The 17,100-nt window shown below is 37.2% G+C and overlaps 1 protein-coding gene across 3 annotated transcripts in view; it reads left to right on the top strand.

Annotated features, from left to right (window-relative positions):
• WNK3 (WNK lysine deficient protein kinase 3) overlaps positions 1 to 17,100 on the top strand; it is a gene marked incomplete at both ends in the record, with an annotated part of 137,133 nt that overhangs the window by 87,053 nt on the left and 32,980 nt on the right. For 2 of the 3 annotated variants that reach the window (XM_081221804.1, XM_081221805.1), the window contains 6 exons: positions 571 to 708; positions 1,070 to 1,998; positions 11,811 to 11,901; positions 12,442 to 12,572; positions 13,181 to 13,803; positions 16,335 to 16,546. In XM_081221804.1, coding sequence (XP_081077930.1) covers positions 571 to 708; positions 1,070 to 1,998; positions 11,811 to 11,901; positions 12,442 to 12,572; positions 13,181 to 13,803; positions 16,335 to 16,546 — 2,124 coding nt within the window. Of the gene's footprint in view, positions 1 to 570; positions 709 to 1,069; positions 1,999 to 11,810; positions 12,043 to 12,441; positions 12,573 to 13,180; positions 13,804 to 16,334; positions 16,547 to 17,100 lie in introns of all 3 variants that reach the window. The other variant, XM_081221803.1, reaches the window with a different exon arrangement.

Here is a 17,100-nt window from a genome sequence, read left to right on the forward strand (position 1 = left end):
GCAGGCGGATTCTTAACCACTGCACCACCAGGGAAGTCCCTGAGTATATTTCTGACTGGCAAAGTAGGGTAAAGTTTAAAAGAGAATAACTTATTTGAATAAGTTAACAAAGTAGGAGTACAGATGTAGGGGCTTATTTTACTTTACTTTTTAAGTTGTCATACAATAAAATAGACTTTTTTTTCTTTTGGTGTAGGGTTCTGTAAATTTTAGTCCTCTTATAGATTTGTGTAAGCACCACCATAATCAGGATACAGGACAGAAGATGTAGGTTTTAGTGGAAAAAGTGCTTTTCGTTTTTTTCCCAAAAGTGCCCTGCTTTTAATTGCTATTGATACAATGTGTGTTTCCATAGAATCCAAAATCCTTCTCTAAAGATATCTTGTGCTTAGTTGTTAGAGTATTTGTCAGTCAGGGTTGGGAGGTCTGGTCTTATAAGTTACACATATCCTAGTGCCATTGGAAATGGAGATAAAAGACAAAACGGTGTTTTAACCTGGTTTCCTTAGTCAATAGGTAAACATATTGACAATTGCTTAGCATATTAATTTTTGCCAATTCTTTCTACAGATGAATCTGCTCCTCAGTCATCCCCAGTTGGTCGATGGCGATTTTGTATCAATCAGACAATAAGAAACCGTGAGGCTCAATCTCCTCCTTCTCTTCAGCAGTCCATGTCTACAGTTCCTGGGCTAAATCTGCTTTCTAGTAAGTGTTTGTTCTCTGCCACCTTTATCCAGACCTGGAAGATGGGGATGCAAAATATATACTGTATCTTTAACTTGTTTTCATGGGTATTTCATGCTTATGAGAATTTTCATAAGCATTTTTGAAGATGTTAATGTTAGGAGGTAACTTAAGCCATTTAAATTTTAATGTTTATGAAAAAAAGGAAAAGGTTTTTCTCCTTGTTAGGTTGAATTCTGTGTATTTTGAGTCTTATTTACAAGAGTACTTTCACACAGGTTCTAATTTGCCCCTTGCTCCTCCAGTTCCCTTTGAGTTTGGGTACTAGTCCTTGCTTTGTACTTACCAATACATGCTTAGCCATTCTTTGTTATTGTTCCAGGTCCAAGAAACATAAGTAATAAGGAAATATCACAGGACACGCTGCTCACTCTAGAAAATAATCCATGCCAGCGTGCACTTTACACCGCCACATCAGAACACAAGGATGTAGTTGATGGTAAGATTTCTGAATATGCCAGTGTAGAAACTAAGCAGCCAACTATACTTTATCAAGTGGAAGATGACAAGCAGATAATGGCACCAGTTGCTAGTAGTTCCAGTCATATGGCTACTTCAGTTCGTGCAGTTCCACTTGAATGTGAGGGACTCACCAGCCAAGCAGGCATATTCCTACCTGTGTATCCAGGTCACCAAGCTGCCAGTCAGGCAGCTCCTGGTGAGTCAACTCAGATTGCTCCTAACTCTCTTAGAACTCCGGCATTTATGTCTGATCAAAAGCCTCAGCCCTTACCAGTGCAGCAGCCAACTACAGATGCAGAGTTTATTTCCCAAGAAGGAGAAACCGCAGTGATCATGGAAGCAATTTCTCCTAAGATGGTCATTCCCACTCAGACCCCTGGCCTTGAACCAACTAGCCTGCTGTCCTCTACGGTCCTGGAATCAGATGGGGAAGGACCTCCAAAAATGGAGTTTGCAGACAACCGAATTAAAACTCTGGATGAAAAATTAAGAAATTTGCTCTATCAGGAGCATAGCATGTCTAGCATCTATCCTGAGAGTCAGAAGGATACCCAAAGCATAGACTCTCCATTTTCTTCCTCTGCTGAAGACACAGTCTCATGTCCAGTGCCAGAAGTCATAGGCATCAGTCACTGTGGAATTCAAGATAGTCCTGCACAGTCCCCTAATTTTCAGCAGACAGGCTCTAAGATTCTGTCCAATGTGACTGTGAGTCAGCCTGCTAACATATCAGTGTGCAAAAGGGACCTGAATGTGATAACTTCTATACCCAGCGAATTATGTTTACATGTAAGTATCATTCTTTCTAACCAATTCCTTATCCTATGCTTTTAAAGAAATGCCTTCTTTTCTAAAGTTCTGTCCTTTGAAATGAAATTATCTATGTCACAAGATTCTGAGGTCACAGGTATTTAAGAAGGCCATAGCTTAGGCTGCAGGGGCCCAGAACTTAATAGAGACAGTAGAACTTTCTTGGTGAGAGAGCCCTCTGGTGAATTAGCTAGGAACTTGTGAGCAATGTTTATTTTTGTATTAATGACAGAACAGGACTGATTTATACATTGTTTTAGTGGGTAGGAAGAACTTGCTTTTAGATTTCCACTTAAAAATGCCTGTTATCAGTTTCATTTTTTTAAATATTATGGTTTTAATTTAATCTTGTTTGTGGGTTTTTATTTATTTGAAAAAAATATTTTAAAAGAAAATTAAAAAACCCCATAATCTCATGACTTGTTTTTTTTCACTTATGTAATGTAGGAATTTAATTTCTCTTTTCTGTTCCTTCAACTCATAGGGATAACCACTATCTGGTGCTTATCCACTATATGGTACTAATCCTTCTTGACTTAAGGTTACACAGATTTACTTACAAACCTACAACTTCTTATTCACAAAAATAGTATTGTGCTATAAACATATTGGTCTACAACTTAATTTTTTAATTTTACAGTATATCATAGACATATTTTTAAATATTTATCACTGTATCTCTTTATTATTGTTATTATTATACAAGTAGTATATGCATGTATATAAAGTAAAATCCACCCCACTTCTAAACCTATAGACACAGCTGTTGATAAATCTTTCCAGACATGGTTTTCACTAATATACAAATATTTATATAGCACTTCTTTATATGTATTATATCTATTTAGAAAGACACAGATACATACTATATATTTATATACACATACTTCCTTACATACATGTGCGTTCTAAATTTTTTTCCCACTTATGGACATCTATCCATGTCAGTATACATAGTTCCACCTCACCTAACTTTTCAAACAATATATTTATTTATTTATTTGGCTGCATTGGGTCTTAGTTGCGTGGTGCGCAGGCTTCTCTCTAGTTGTGGCTCTTGGGCTCTATAGCGCACAGGCTTGGTAGTTGCGGCGCACGGGCTTAGTTGCCCTGCGGCGTGTGGGATCTTAATTCCTCAACCAGGGATCGAAACTGCATCCCCTGCATTGGAAGGTGGATTCTTAACCACTGGACCACCAGGGAAGTCCCCTCACCTAACTTTTTTAAACAACAGCATAATATTCCATTGAGTAAATATAAGTACTTATTTTTTGGTAAACTAGTAATTTAAAATTATGCAATTAATGCATAAATGCAAAAGAAATTCAGAAGGATAGAAAATTAAAAGGAATTGTTGTGTTAACACTCCCACTCCCCAAACACTATTAAGTTCCTGGTTTTAATTCTTGTGGTCACTGCTATTAATAACTTATAAATAATATACTTATCGATTTTTTGATTTAGTAATTTTATACAATAAATTTTGACTCACTTCTATGAAAGGTAGAGAAATTATATTTTCCCTTTCCTCTACTTTTCTTACCCATACACCTCCCAATTTTTATTACTTAAATTACTTTTTAACATTGGCAAAGTTTATAACATCTACATTTTTTTCTTTATCGGTTTTGCTTTGTCTGTAGGTTGATTGGAAAAACTGAAAATCAGTAAACAGCATTTATATTATGATTATTTGTGTTACCTGATAATCACGTAACGTGATTAGAACCATAAAAAAATGAAATGTAGGGCTTCCCGGGTGGCGCAGTGGTTGAGAGTCTGCCTGCCGATGCAGGGGACATGGGTTCGTGCCCCGGTCCGGGAGGATCCCACATGCCACGGAGCGGCTGGGCCCGTGAGCCATGGCCGCTGAGCCTGCGCGTCCGGAGCCTGTGCTCCACAACGGGAGAGGCCACAACAGGAGAGGCCACAACAGTGAGAGGCCCGTGTACCGCAAAAAAAAAAAAAAGAAAAAAGAAAGAAATGTAATTCTCTGTCATTTAAATTTTGTTGCTCAAGAGACTCTTCCAAGTGTCAATGTTAAATGGATTCTTTTGTTTGTTTCAAGTGTCCATTGCTACATCTAGATCAAACTTATTACCTGCCACTGTTTCTGGTGTCCTAGAATTCCTTTTTGTTTCCCCCCTGAAATGCTTCTATGAGTAATATTTTTAAATATGTTGCATGGGTGACCAATTTTTTAAAATTTTTTTAATGTCCAGAAATATCTTTATTTTGCTTCACAATTAAGTACAGATGGTAGGATCATTTTGAGTTAATTTTTGTATATGGTGTGAGATAAAGGTCCAGCTTCATTCTTTTGCATGTGGCTATCCAGTTGTTCCAGCACTGTTTGTTATTTTATTCTTTGTTGTTATTATAAATGAAATTGTTCTCTTAATTTCCTTTTCAGATTTTTCATTGCTAGTGTATAGAAATACGATTGATTTTTGATTGTTGATGTTGTATCCTTCAACTTCGCTGAGTTTTTTTATTAGCTGTGATAACTTTTGGTGGATTTTCTATATAATATCAGTATATAAGATCTTATCATCTGTGAATAGAGACAATTTTATTTCTTCATTTCCTGTTTTTCTTATCTATTAACTTTTCATTTCATGCTTTTTAAAAAAAATTCTTGGCTGCATGTGGTCTTCATTGCTGCGTGTGGGCTTTCTCTAGTTGCTGTGAGTGGGGGCTATTCTTCGTCGCAGTGTGCGGGCTTCTCATTGCAGTGGCTTCTGTTGTGGAGCCCGGGCTCTAGGCACGCAGGCTTCATTAATTGTGGCACGCAGGTGCAGGCTAGAGTGCAGGCTCTGTAGTTGTGGAGCACAGGCTTAGTTGCTCCACGGCATGTGGCATCTTCTTGGACCAGGAATTGAACCTGTGTTTCCTCCATTGGCAGGCAGATTCTTAACCACTGCACCACCAGGGAAGTCCCTCATTTCATGCTTTCCATCTCTTTGTCCTTTTGCTTTTTGTAGTGGGAGAATGTCTCAACTTTTAAGCTGTTTATAATCTCCTATTCAGCTATTATTTTATGTCAAGAATTGTATTTTTAATTACTAGTAACTATAGTTCATTCTTTTTCTTATGGATATAGTATATTCACACATCTCTTTCAACATATTAAAGTCTTATTCTGTGTTATTAATGCTGTTTCCTTGGGTATGCTGTTTGTTGAGTTTAGTGTTTTCTTAAAGTGCTGATTTCCCAAAAGTGTTGGTGATTCTTTGTTGTATACTCAGTTTTTGTTTTTCCCCCATAAGATTCCCTGTTTGTCTGTTTGTAAATGCTATATATAATTACTATAGCCTTACTCCAGTAATTGTGGGAAAAGCGTGGGACATGCTTTCTGGCACTGGGTATTGCAACTTGTCTTTAATACTGCCCAGAGGGAGGTCCAATAGCTAGTCTTCAAAGGTAGCAGGGCTTCCCCTTACTCCTGGATCTTGTCTCTTCCCTACATTACTGACCTTTTTCTTGGCAATAAACATTTTCCTCCTTGCCACTCTTATTTGGGAGCAGATGCCTCTGCTGTCTTTTGTTCATTGTGGAGATGAGGTGGGAAGGTGCCCCAACCAGTTCACTCGTCCATTCAGTGAATATCTGCTGAGCAGTGAATAAGTCAAGATCTCTGTTTTTGTGGAGCTCACATTCTAGTGGGGGCAGATAGATCCTAAACAAATAAATAAAGGGCTATGATAGGAAGACTAAGGAATTACTTTATATAGGGTGGTCAGGGAAGGATTTGTATGTGATGGTGACATTCATAGGTGGAGACCTGTTCCAGGAAACAAAAGAAGGCCAGTAAGTAGGAGAGTGTTATAAGATGATGCTGAAGTGACAGATAGGAGACAGATAGATTGTTATAGCTTTGTAAGCGTTCTGTCCAACCACCCATCCTTTTGGCTGGCCAGGGCGCTCTCTCCTGCTGCCCATATCTACCACCTGAATTTGCTGCATTTTGAAACAGTTCCTGCATATGTCATTATGCATTAAAGGAGGCTGCTTTTTCCTCCTTTAATCTTATAGGCAGGGCTTCTCTGGTGGCACTGTGGTTAAGAATCCGTCTGCCAATGCAGGCGACACGGGTTTGAGCCCTGGTCCAGGAAGATCCCACATGCCACAGAGCAACGAAGCCCGTGTACCACAACTACTGAACCTGTGTTCTAGAGTTTGTGAGCCACAACTACTGAGCCTGAGTGCCACAACTACTGAAGCCCATGTGCCTAGAGCCCGTGCTCTGCAACAAAAGAAACCACCACAATGAGAAGCCCACGCACCACAACGAAGTGTAGCCCCCACTTGCTGCAACTAGAGAAAGCCCACACACAGCAACAAAGATCCAACGCAGCTAAAAAATTAATTAATTAAAAAAATCTTATATGCATGTGTCTACATCTGTTTTTCCTGTTGTACCTGTAGATTTGGGTTGGTAAGGGAGGCTAGAACTTGTATTTAATTTATCATCTTGATCCAGTTATTACTTAATAAAAATCTTTTCTGTAATTTCAGTGGGACCAATGGAACACTTTCTAAATCATAATATTATTGAGAGTTTTTTCCTCTTTATGAAAGTAGTATTACTTGTCCAAAATGGGACTTTGGAAAATAAAAACTGTTCAGAATTTTACTTTTAATAACTGCTGACTTAAGTGTTAATAATGCTTACCCCAAACTGCAGTTTACTTAGTGCCGCTTAGGCTGTCTTCCTTCAGACAAATGCTGAATCCCTTTCTTTGAACTTTTACTCTTTTAATTTTCTAAATTAGTAGGGGCTGTGCTCATGTTTCCCAAAGTATTTCTGGCTGTGTATATTAATTTTTTGTATTAGTTATTATAAGAAATTTATTTTTAGAATACTCAGAATACAGCAGCAGTTAATTCTGATTTTTGAGGGGAGGGATGGGAGGACAAGAAGAGGGAAGAATGATTTTATAGCCAGCTGTGGCCTGATGTTAACAATTTTTAGAGTTTGAATTTGAAATAATTTTGAGGTCCATTGTAAATTTCTGTGTGCTTATATAATGTAAGGAACTTGATTTGGTAATATATTTCTGTAAATGTAAATGCCTAGATATCTTGTTTTTTCTATGTTTTTCATGTGTGTCAGGCATCTTTAACTCTCTTAGATAATATAAGCATAAGTGAAATTTTCCATTTTAAGATCATAGGGTTTAAGTAAGCTTTTTTAGTGAATTGGTGCATATGAGGGTTATTTCCTTCATATTTTAATTTTCAGTTTTCAAAGTTGCTATAATAAAAAAAATTCTACGGTGGAAGTTTAATATTCTGCTGTTTTATTTATCTGAAGTCTAAATAGTATTTTTAAAGAAAGGGGAAGGCTTAATTCCTATAAGTTGAATACTTCAGGTTTAATCTGATATGATACTATTAATAGAAGTATACATAGCATTCTATTTTTTTTTACATTTTTATTGGAGTATAATTGCTTAACAATGGTGTGTTAGTTTCTGCTTTATAACAAAGTGAATCAGTTATACATATACATATATCCCCATATCTCTTCCCTCTTGCGTCTCCCTCCCTCCCACCCTCCGTATCCCACCCTTCTAGATGGTCACAAAGCACCGAGCTGATCTCCCTGTGCTACGCGACTGCTTCCCACTAGCTATCTATTTTACATTTGGTAGTGTGTATATGTCCATATACACACTACCACTCTCTCACTTTCTCCCAGCTTACCCTTCCCCCTCCCCGTGTCCTCAAGTCCATTCTCTAGTAGGTCTGTGTCCTTATTCCTGTCTTGCCCCAGGTTCTTCATCACCTTTCTTTTTAGATTCCATATATATGTGTTAGCATACGGTATTGTTTTTCTCTTTCTGACTTACTTCACTCTGTGTGACAGACTGTAGGTCCATCCATCCAACTCAGTGTCATTTCTTTTTATGGCTGATTAATATTCCATTGTATATACGTGCCACATCTTCTTTATCCATTTATCTGTCGATGGACACTTAGGTTGCTTCCATGTCCTCGCTATTGAAATAGTGCTGCAATGAACATTGTGGTACATGACACTTTTTGAATTATGGTTTTCTCATGGTATATGCCCAGTACTGGGATTGCTGGGTCGTGTGGTAGTTCTATTTTTAGTTTTTTAAGGAACCTCCATACTGTTCTAAATAGTGGCTGTATCAATTTACATTCCCACCAACAGTGTATGAGGGTTCCCTTTTCTCCACACCCTCTCCAGCATTTATTGTTTCTAGATTTTTTGATGATGGCCATTCTGACTAGTGTGAGATGATATCTCATTGTAGTTTTGATTTGCATTTCTCTAATGATTAATGATGTTGAGCATTCTTTCATGTGTTTGTTGGCAATCTGTATATCTTCTCTGGAGAAATGTCTGTTTAGGTCTTCTGCCCATTTTTGGATTGGGTTGTTTGTTTTTTTGATACTGAGCTGCATGAGCTGCTTGTAAATTTTGGAGATTAATCCTTTCTGACTTGCTTCTTTTGCAAATATTTTCTCCCATTCTGAGGGTTGTCTTTTCGTCTTGTTTATGGTTTCCTTTGCTGTGCAAAAGCTTTTAAGTTTCATTAGGTCCCATGTGTTTACTTTGTTTTTATTTCCATTTCTCTAGGAGGTGGGTCAAAAAGGATCTTGCTGTGATTTATGTCACAGAGTGTTCTGCCTGTGTTTTCCTCTAAGGGTTTGATAGTGTCTGCCCTTACATTTAGGTCTTTAATCCATTTTGAGTTTATTTTTGTGTATGGTTAGGGAGAGTTCTAATTTCATTCTTTTACATGTAGCTGTCCAGTTTTCCCAGCACCACTTATTGAAGAGGCTATCTTTTCTCCATTGTATATTCTTGCCTCCTTTATCAAAGATAATGTGACCATATTTGTGTGGGTTTATCTCTGAACTTTCTATCCTATTCCATTGATCTATATTTCTGTTTTTGTGCCAGTACCATACTGTCTTCATTACTGTAGCTTTGTATTATAGTCTGAAGTCAGGGAGCCTGATTCCTCCAGCTCTGTTTTTCTTTCTCAAGATTGCTTTGGCTCCTCGGGGTCTTTTGTGTTTCCATAAAAATTGTGAATTTTTTTGTTCTAGTTCTGAGAAAAATGCCAGTGGTAGTTTGATAGGGATTGCATTGAATCTGTAGATTGCTTTGGGTAGTAGAGCCATTTTCCCAGTATTGATTCTTCCAATCCAAGAACATGGTATATCTCTCCATCTATTTTGTATCATCTTTAATTTCTCTCATCAGTGTCATAATTTTCTGCATACAGGTGTTTTGTCTCCTTAGGTAGGTTGATTCCTAGGTATTTTATTCTTTTTGTTGCAATGGAAAATGGGATTTAACTTAATTACACTTTCAGATTTTTCAGCATTAGTGTATAGGAATGCAAGAGATTTCTGTGTATTAGTTTTGTATCCTGCTACTTTCCCAAATGCGTTGATTAGCTCTATTAGTTCTGATGGCATCTTTAGGATTCTCTTTATATAGTATCATGTCATCTGCAAACAGTGACAGCTTTACTTCTTCTTTTCCGATTTGGATTCCTTTTATTTCTTTTTCTTCTCTGATTTCTGTGACTAAAACTTCCAACACTTTGTTGAATAATAGTGGTGAGAGTGGGCAACCTTGTCTTGTTCCTGATCTTAGTGGAAATGGTTTCGGTTTTTCACCATTGAGTACAATGTTGGCTGTGGGTTTGTCATATATGGCCTTTATTTTGTTGAGGTAAGTTCCTTCTATGCCTACTTTCTGGAGGGTTTTTATCATAAATCAGTGCTGAATTTTCTCGAAAGCTTTCTCTGCATCTATTGAGATGATCATATGGATTTTCTCCTTCAATTTGTTAATATGGTGTATCACATTGATTGATTTCCGTATATTGAAGAATCCTTGCATTCCTGGGATAAACCCCACTTGATCATGGTGTATGATCCTTTTAATGTGCTGTTGGATTCTGTTTGCTAGTATTTTGTTGAGGATTTTTGCATCTATATTCATCAGTGATATTGTCCTGTAGTTTTCTTTTCTTGTGACATCTTTGTCTGGTTTCGGTATCAGGGTGATGGTGGCCTCATAGAATGAGTTTGGGAGTGTTCCTCCCTGTGCTGTATTTTGGAAGAATTTGAGAAGGATAGGTGTTAGCTCTTCTCTAAATGTTTGATAGAATTTGCCCGTGAAGCCATCTGGTTCTGGGCTTTTGTTTGTTGGAAGATTTTTAACCACAGTTTCAATTTCAGTGCTTGTGATTGGCCTGTTCATATTTTCTATTTCTTCCTGGTTCAGTCTCGGAAGGTAGTGCATTTCTATGAATCTGTCCATTTCTTCCAGGTTGTCCGTTTTATTGCCATAGAGTTGCTTGTAGTAATCTCTCACGATCCTTTGTATTTCTGCAGTTTCAGTTGTTACTTCTCCTTTTTCATTTCTAATTCTATTGATCTGAATCTTCTCCCTGTTTTTCTTGATGAATCTGGCTAATGGTTTATCAATTTTGTTTATCTTCTCAAAGAACCAGCTTTTAGTTTTATTGATCTTTGGTATCGTTTCCTTCATTTCTTTTTCATTTATTTCTGATTTGAGCATTATGATTTATTTCCTTCTGCTAACTTTGGGTTTTTTTGTTCTTCTTTCTCTATTTACTTTAGGTGTAAGGTTAGGTTGTTTATTTGAGATGTTTCTTGTTTTTTAAGGTAGGCTTGTAAAGCTATATACTTCCCTCTTAGAACTTCTTTTGCTGCATCCTGTAGGTTTGGGGTCATCTTGTTTTCATTGTCATTTGTTTCTAGGTATTTTTTGATTTCCTCTTTGATTTCTTCAGTGACCCCTTGGTTATTTAGTAGTGTATTGTTTAGCCTCCATGTCTTTGTATTTTTTACAGATTTTTTCCCATAATTGATATGTAGTCTCATAGCGTTGTGGTCAGAAAGATACTTGATATGATTTCAATTTTCTTAAATTTACCAAGGCTTGATTTGTGACCCAAGATATGATCTATCCTGGAGAATGTTCCATGAGCACATGAGAAGAAATTGTATTCTGTTGTTTTTGGATGGAATGTCCTATAAATATCAATTAAGTCCATGTCATTTAATGTATCATTTAAAGCTTGTGTGTCCTTATTCATTTTCATTTTGGATGATCTGTCCATTGGTGAAAGTGGGGTGTTAAAGTCCCCTACTATGAATGTGTTACTGTCGATTTCCGCTTTTATGGCTGTTAGTATTTGCCCAATGTATTGAGGTGCTCCTATGTTGGGTGCATATATATTTACAATTGTTATATCTTCTTCTTGGATTGATCCCTTGATCATTATGTAGTGTCCTGATTTGTCTCTTTTAATAGTCTTTGTTTTAAAGTCTATTTTGTCTGATATGAGAATTGCTACTACAGCTTTCTTTTGATTTCCATTTGCATGGAATATCTTTTTCTATCCCTTCACTTTCAGTCTGTATATCTCCCAGGTCTGAAGTAGGTGTCTTGTAGGCAGCCTATATATTGGTCTTGTTTTTGTATCCATTCAGCCAGTCTGTGTCTTTTGGTTGGAGCATTTAATCCATTTACATTTAGGTAATTACCGATATGTATGTTCCTATTACCATTTTATTAATTGTTTTCGATTTGTTATTGTAGGTCTTCTCCTTCTCTTGTGTTTCCTGCCTTGTGAAGTTCCTTTAGCATATAGCATTCTATTTTTGATTACTGATTAGTCCATAGAAGAAACTCCAATGGTAGAAACAATTGCTTCACCTCACCTAAATTACTACCAGTTTGGTTTTCCTCTTTTTGTCTCCATTAGGAGATGTCCCCAGATGCTTCACTTCCAGGGGATCCAGAGGCCTATCCTGCTGCTGTGTCAAGCGGTGGAGCCATTCATCTGCAGACAGGAGGTGGATATTTTGGCCTAAGCTTTACTTGTCCTAGTCTCAAAAATCCTATTAGCAAGAAATCCTGGACTCGCAAATTAAAAAGCTGGGCATACAGGCTACGGCAGTCAACCAGCTTTTTCAAGAGATCAAAAGTCCGTCAAGGTAGTGTGCTTATAGTCAGGGACATAGACTAGGTAACATCATTTTTCATTTACTTCTGTTTCTTTTTGTTGTTATTCATACACAAATCTTGCCACTTTTTCCATGTAGCCCATGTATGTGACACGTCCCATTAATGTCATTGCCATTTAATTTTTCCTTTTGTAACTAATTTGGTTTTAAAGTATTCATTTCATATAGATACTAAGTCTTGGGATAAATCTTGCAATGTCTGATTCAGAATTAGGGACTTCTACAATGTTGCTTATTACATTAACACTTTTTTAATTGTCTAGCAGGAGTTAAGCTTTTTCTGTTTTTCTTCATATTTGGTAATGTAAACAAATGTATTCTTAACAAGCAATTTTCTCCTTTCTGCTTACAATTTGGCAAAACTTGCAGTGGATACAGAAGATACGCGATCAGCAGTTGCTCCTGACCCCATTCCTGTAACAGGAGAGTCCACAGCTGATGCTAGGGCTTTCAGTAGATGTAAAGCAATGAGTGGATCATTTCAGCGAGGTCGGTTCCAGGTTTGTGTCTTTGGTTAAATCATTATCTACAAAGGCATTATAAAGGTAACAGCATTGAAGATCTAGGTCTGTAGATGGTAATTATTTTAAATGTAGCTCATTATCGTATTTAATTTTTCCCCTTATATGCATCCTGTCACCTTCTGTAGCCATCCACTAAAGGCGAGTCTAAAGAAATGAGGATTTTAGTAGCTGGAAGGGAGCACAGAAATGGGTCATCATTTTTTGGTGGGTGGTTGGGTCATCTTTTTTATAAATCTAATTTCATGTCCTTTAGAATCTTGGCAATTGAATTTTTTTCATTTTATTTTTTAATTGAAGTATAGATGATTTACAATATTGTGTTAGTTTTAGGTGTACATATGGAATGTTTTTTAATTGCAGAATTTTATTTGAGCAATATGAAGCCAATTATCTTTGCAAAGGGCCCAATTGCAAAGCTTTTAATATGGCAAGTATAGATGGGATTTTTTAGTTTTGGTATTATCAGTGTTTGTACATTACAGAAGACCATCCAATTGTCTGTGCCATATATAGATATTGAATTTCTTCGTGGGTTTACTCTTTGGTTAGGCAGAGCCAGCCACCTTTGCCTTTTTGTATTTCAGGTGATTACAGTTCCTCAGCAGCAGTCAGTGAAAGTGACATCTTCTGGAATAGAACACATACCAGCATTCAATAAAATGACAAGCCAGCCTAGTGAAGAAGCTTTAGCCTTTACTAAAACAGCAAAGTCTCAGTTGGTAGAAATGGAACCTGCCACACACAATCCACAAACTTCACTTTCTTCTCAGAAGTTACAAACTCTTCAGGAAACCTTAAAAGAAGATAAAAGAATTCCCAAACAAGCTGACAACTTCTCATCTTTCAGTACGGCTTGTGAGACTGATGTATCTTTGATGACTCCAGAAAAGGAACCGGAAGAAAATTCAGCCACAGGAAGTAGCATGCAGTCTGGATCTGAACTGTTGCTTAAAGAGAGAGAGATACTTACTGCTGGGATACAGCCTACCTCTGATAGTGAATTTTCAGCTGCTCTTTGTGGCAGAGGGAAATCAGTGGCAAAGACTGGTCCAGAGAGAGAAAAGTGCTTACCACTCCGTGGAGAAAAGGCTTATGTTAAAACACAGAGTTCACTCTTCTATTCACCATCTTCCCCAATGAGCAGTGATGATGAGTCAGAAGTAGAGGATGAGGACTTAAAGGTGGAGCTTCAAAGATTACGAGAAAAGTAAGGACTGCTTCTCTTTTGTCACAAATTTGATTGCCTTGGGTTTTATAGAACTAAGTATTTGATTGGTAACTAATTTTGGATTGGTAACATTTTAATGATGGAAAAAAATTTATGGTTGAAAACTACAAAGATAGCATCAGATCCCACAGGCTAAGGGCTCAGTCCCACAAGACTGCCCCCTTTCAGATGCCCATCGCGAGTCCAGGTAGTGTTACCTATGCTTCTTACCAACCTGCTATAAATCAGAGGTTCCCACAAACCCCTCCTCATGTTTGATTACCTTGCTAGAGTGGCTTACAGAGCTCAGGAAAACAGTTTCCTTACTAGATTATTGGTTTATTATAAAAGGATACAACTCAAGAACAGCCAGATGGCAAGGTATAGGGGAAGGGGCATGGAACTTCATGGCCTCCCAGAAGTGCCACTCTCCCTGCATCTTCATGTCTTCATCGACCTAGAAGCTCTTAGAACCTCTGTAGTTCACGGATTTTTATGGAAGCTTCATTACATAGGCATTATTGATTAAATTGTTGGCCATTGGTGATTAATTCAACTTCCATCCTTGTTCCCCTCCGTAGAGGGGGCTTAGGGGCTATCCAAAAGTCACTTAGTGATCAGAGGGGCTTGTTTTGAATAATGAGACACTCCTTTTACCTTTTACCTTTATCACTCTGGAACTATTTCAGGAACTGGAGCTATTTGAGGACAAAAGATCAAATATAATAACAAGAGATTCTCCCATTGCTCTTATCACTTAGGAAGTTACAAGGGTTTTAGGAGCTGTGTGCCAAGAACAGGGACAAAGACCAAATATATCTTTTTTTATTATAAAACATAATATCACAACAGTAAAGATGTACACAGACCAGTCTCCTGTTTCTCATGCCATAATCTCAATTCTCAGAGGCAACCACTATGAACTATTTGGTATATATCTTGCCTGTCATTTTTCTTGCATTTACAAATATATAGTTTTTGAGTTTTATAAAAGTGGGATCATAATATATGTTACTCTACAATTTTTTGACTTAACATTGTCTCCTCTTCATATTCATGTTTGCACAAATAATCTTTATTCCATACATTGGAATAGCATATAGCCATTTAAAGTTTATTTAATCTCTCCTTAATGGGCATTTCAGTTTTATCCCATATTTTGCTTACGTAAAAAGTGTTGAAGTCAACATCCTTATATTTTTACATACTTATGTTAGTATTTTTGTAGGATAGATACCTAAAAGTAGAATTGCTGGGTTAAAAGGTTTGTACATTTAAAATTGTCATCCAATGTAGATATACCATTTTACACACCAAAGAGAAATATATGAAAGTGCCTGTTTTCCCACTCCTTAACAAGATTAGACTGGATATTATTGATTCTTTTCATTTTATTCCAATCAGATGAATAAAAAATAGTTTTAAAAATCTGTGTTCTACATATGCTAACTAATATATATGGAATCTAAAAGAAAAAAAATGGTTCTGAAGAACCTAGGGGCAGGACAGGAATAAAGACGCAGATGTAGAGAATGGACTTGAGGACATGGGGAGGGGGAAGGGTAAGCTGGGACGAAGTGAGAGAGTGGCATGGACATATATACACTACCAAATGTAAAACAGATAGCTAGTGGGAAGCAGCCACATAGCACAGGGAGATCAGCTAGGTGCTTTGTGATCACCTAGAGGGGTGGGATAGGGAGGGTGGGAGGGAGACACAAGAGGGAGGAGATATGAGGATGTATGTATATGTATAGCTGATTCACTTTGTTATACAGCAGAAACTAACACACCATTGTAAAGCAATTATACTGCAATTAAGATGTTAAAAAAATTTGTGTTCTAATTAATACTAAGGATGTGCATCATCTCATATTTATTGGCTACTTGTATTTCTTCTTCTTTGGAGTCACCTTTTCATATTCTTTCCCCCTTTTTCTATAAAGTTGTTGTTTTTTTTCTTATTGATTTTTATGAGCTATTTATATATTCTGAATATTAACCTTTTACTATATGTTACAAATTTTTTTCCTGTTTATACTTGCAACATATAATAAAGAAAAGTTTAATATTATCAGTACTATGAGACTTTAATTGTGGCCTCTCCCGTTGTGGAGCACAGGCTCCCGAAGCACAGACTCAGCGGCCATGGCTCACGGGCCCAGCCGCTCTGCGGCATGTGGGATCTTCCCGGACTGGGGCACGAACCCGTGTCCCCTGCATCGGCAGGCGGACTCTCAACCACTGCGCCACCAGGGAAGCCCGAGACTTTAATTTTTTTAATTATCTTTTACTGTATTGAAGTTTTAGAAATTCGTTCTTGTCAATTTATTGAGCTTTTTCTTTATGTCTGATTAGTTTAATGTCACACTTAGGAAGGCATTGAAAATCTTAAAATTGTGAAAATATTCTGTATTTCCACATTCTTAATCTAAATTCCTTGTTAAACTTTACTTGTACTGGTAGAGTTCCTTGGCTCATCCTTATGGTGCCTGTGCCATTAAAATGCTTTCTGCATGATTTTCCTTCAGACACATTCAGGAGGTGGTAAATCTTCAAACCCAGCAGAATAAGGAGCTACAGGAGCTCTATGAACGCCTTCGGGCAGTTAAAGACAGCAAAGTCCAATCATCAGAGATTCCTCTACAACCTGCATCACCACGTAGACCAAGATCTTTCAAAAGCAAACTTCGAAGCCGTCCCCAATCCTTGACACATGTGGACAGTGGCACAGTTGCAACAGGTAAATCAATCTTAAAAGTGATTAAAAAAAACTGGTCAAAGATCAGCAAAATTAGAAAAATAACAATAATTAACTTATTTTTTATTAAGCTAAGGTGATTTAAAGAAGTATACATTATTCTGAGGTTCTTTTCCACTTTGTTGGTGCTGAATGTTCTCTTATTAAATAATGATGAGGATAGGTGATAGATTTTGGAGAGCAGATAAGTGTTATGTTTTCATTTGGAAAACAAATACCTGGAAACCCAGTTTAAATCCCCAAAATAAGTTTTTGAAATGTTGGTAGTCAATGGGAACCGCTGGTCTAGCATTTGGAGTTTGTTGAGGAGTTTATTGCTTAACAAAGATAATCTTAAAAGTAAAGTTATGTTCTATCTGATGTAAGAGATCTTTATTACGAGACTATTAGAAAAACTGTACGTCTTTAAATTTGTAAAAAGAGAGGATCAGTCTCAACTTAATAAAGAAGTTGTTAATCAGGTCAGACTTACTTGGTTACTTGTGCATAGTCAAGGTGGGGTTGAGGGTGAACTGTAAGGGTATATGTGAGTTCCC

Source organism: Mesoplodon bidens (genome assembly GCF_964165515.1).
Source record: "Mesoplodon bidens genome assembly, chromosome: X".
Taxonomy (NCBI): Eukaryota; Metazoa; Chordata; class Mammalia; order Artiodactyla; family Ziphiidae; genus Mesoplodon; species Mesoplodon bidens.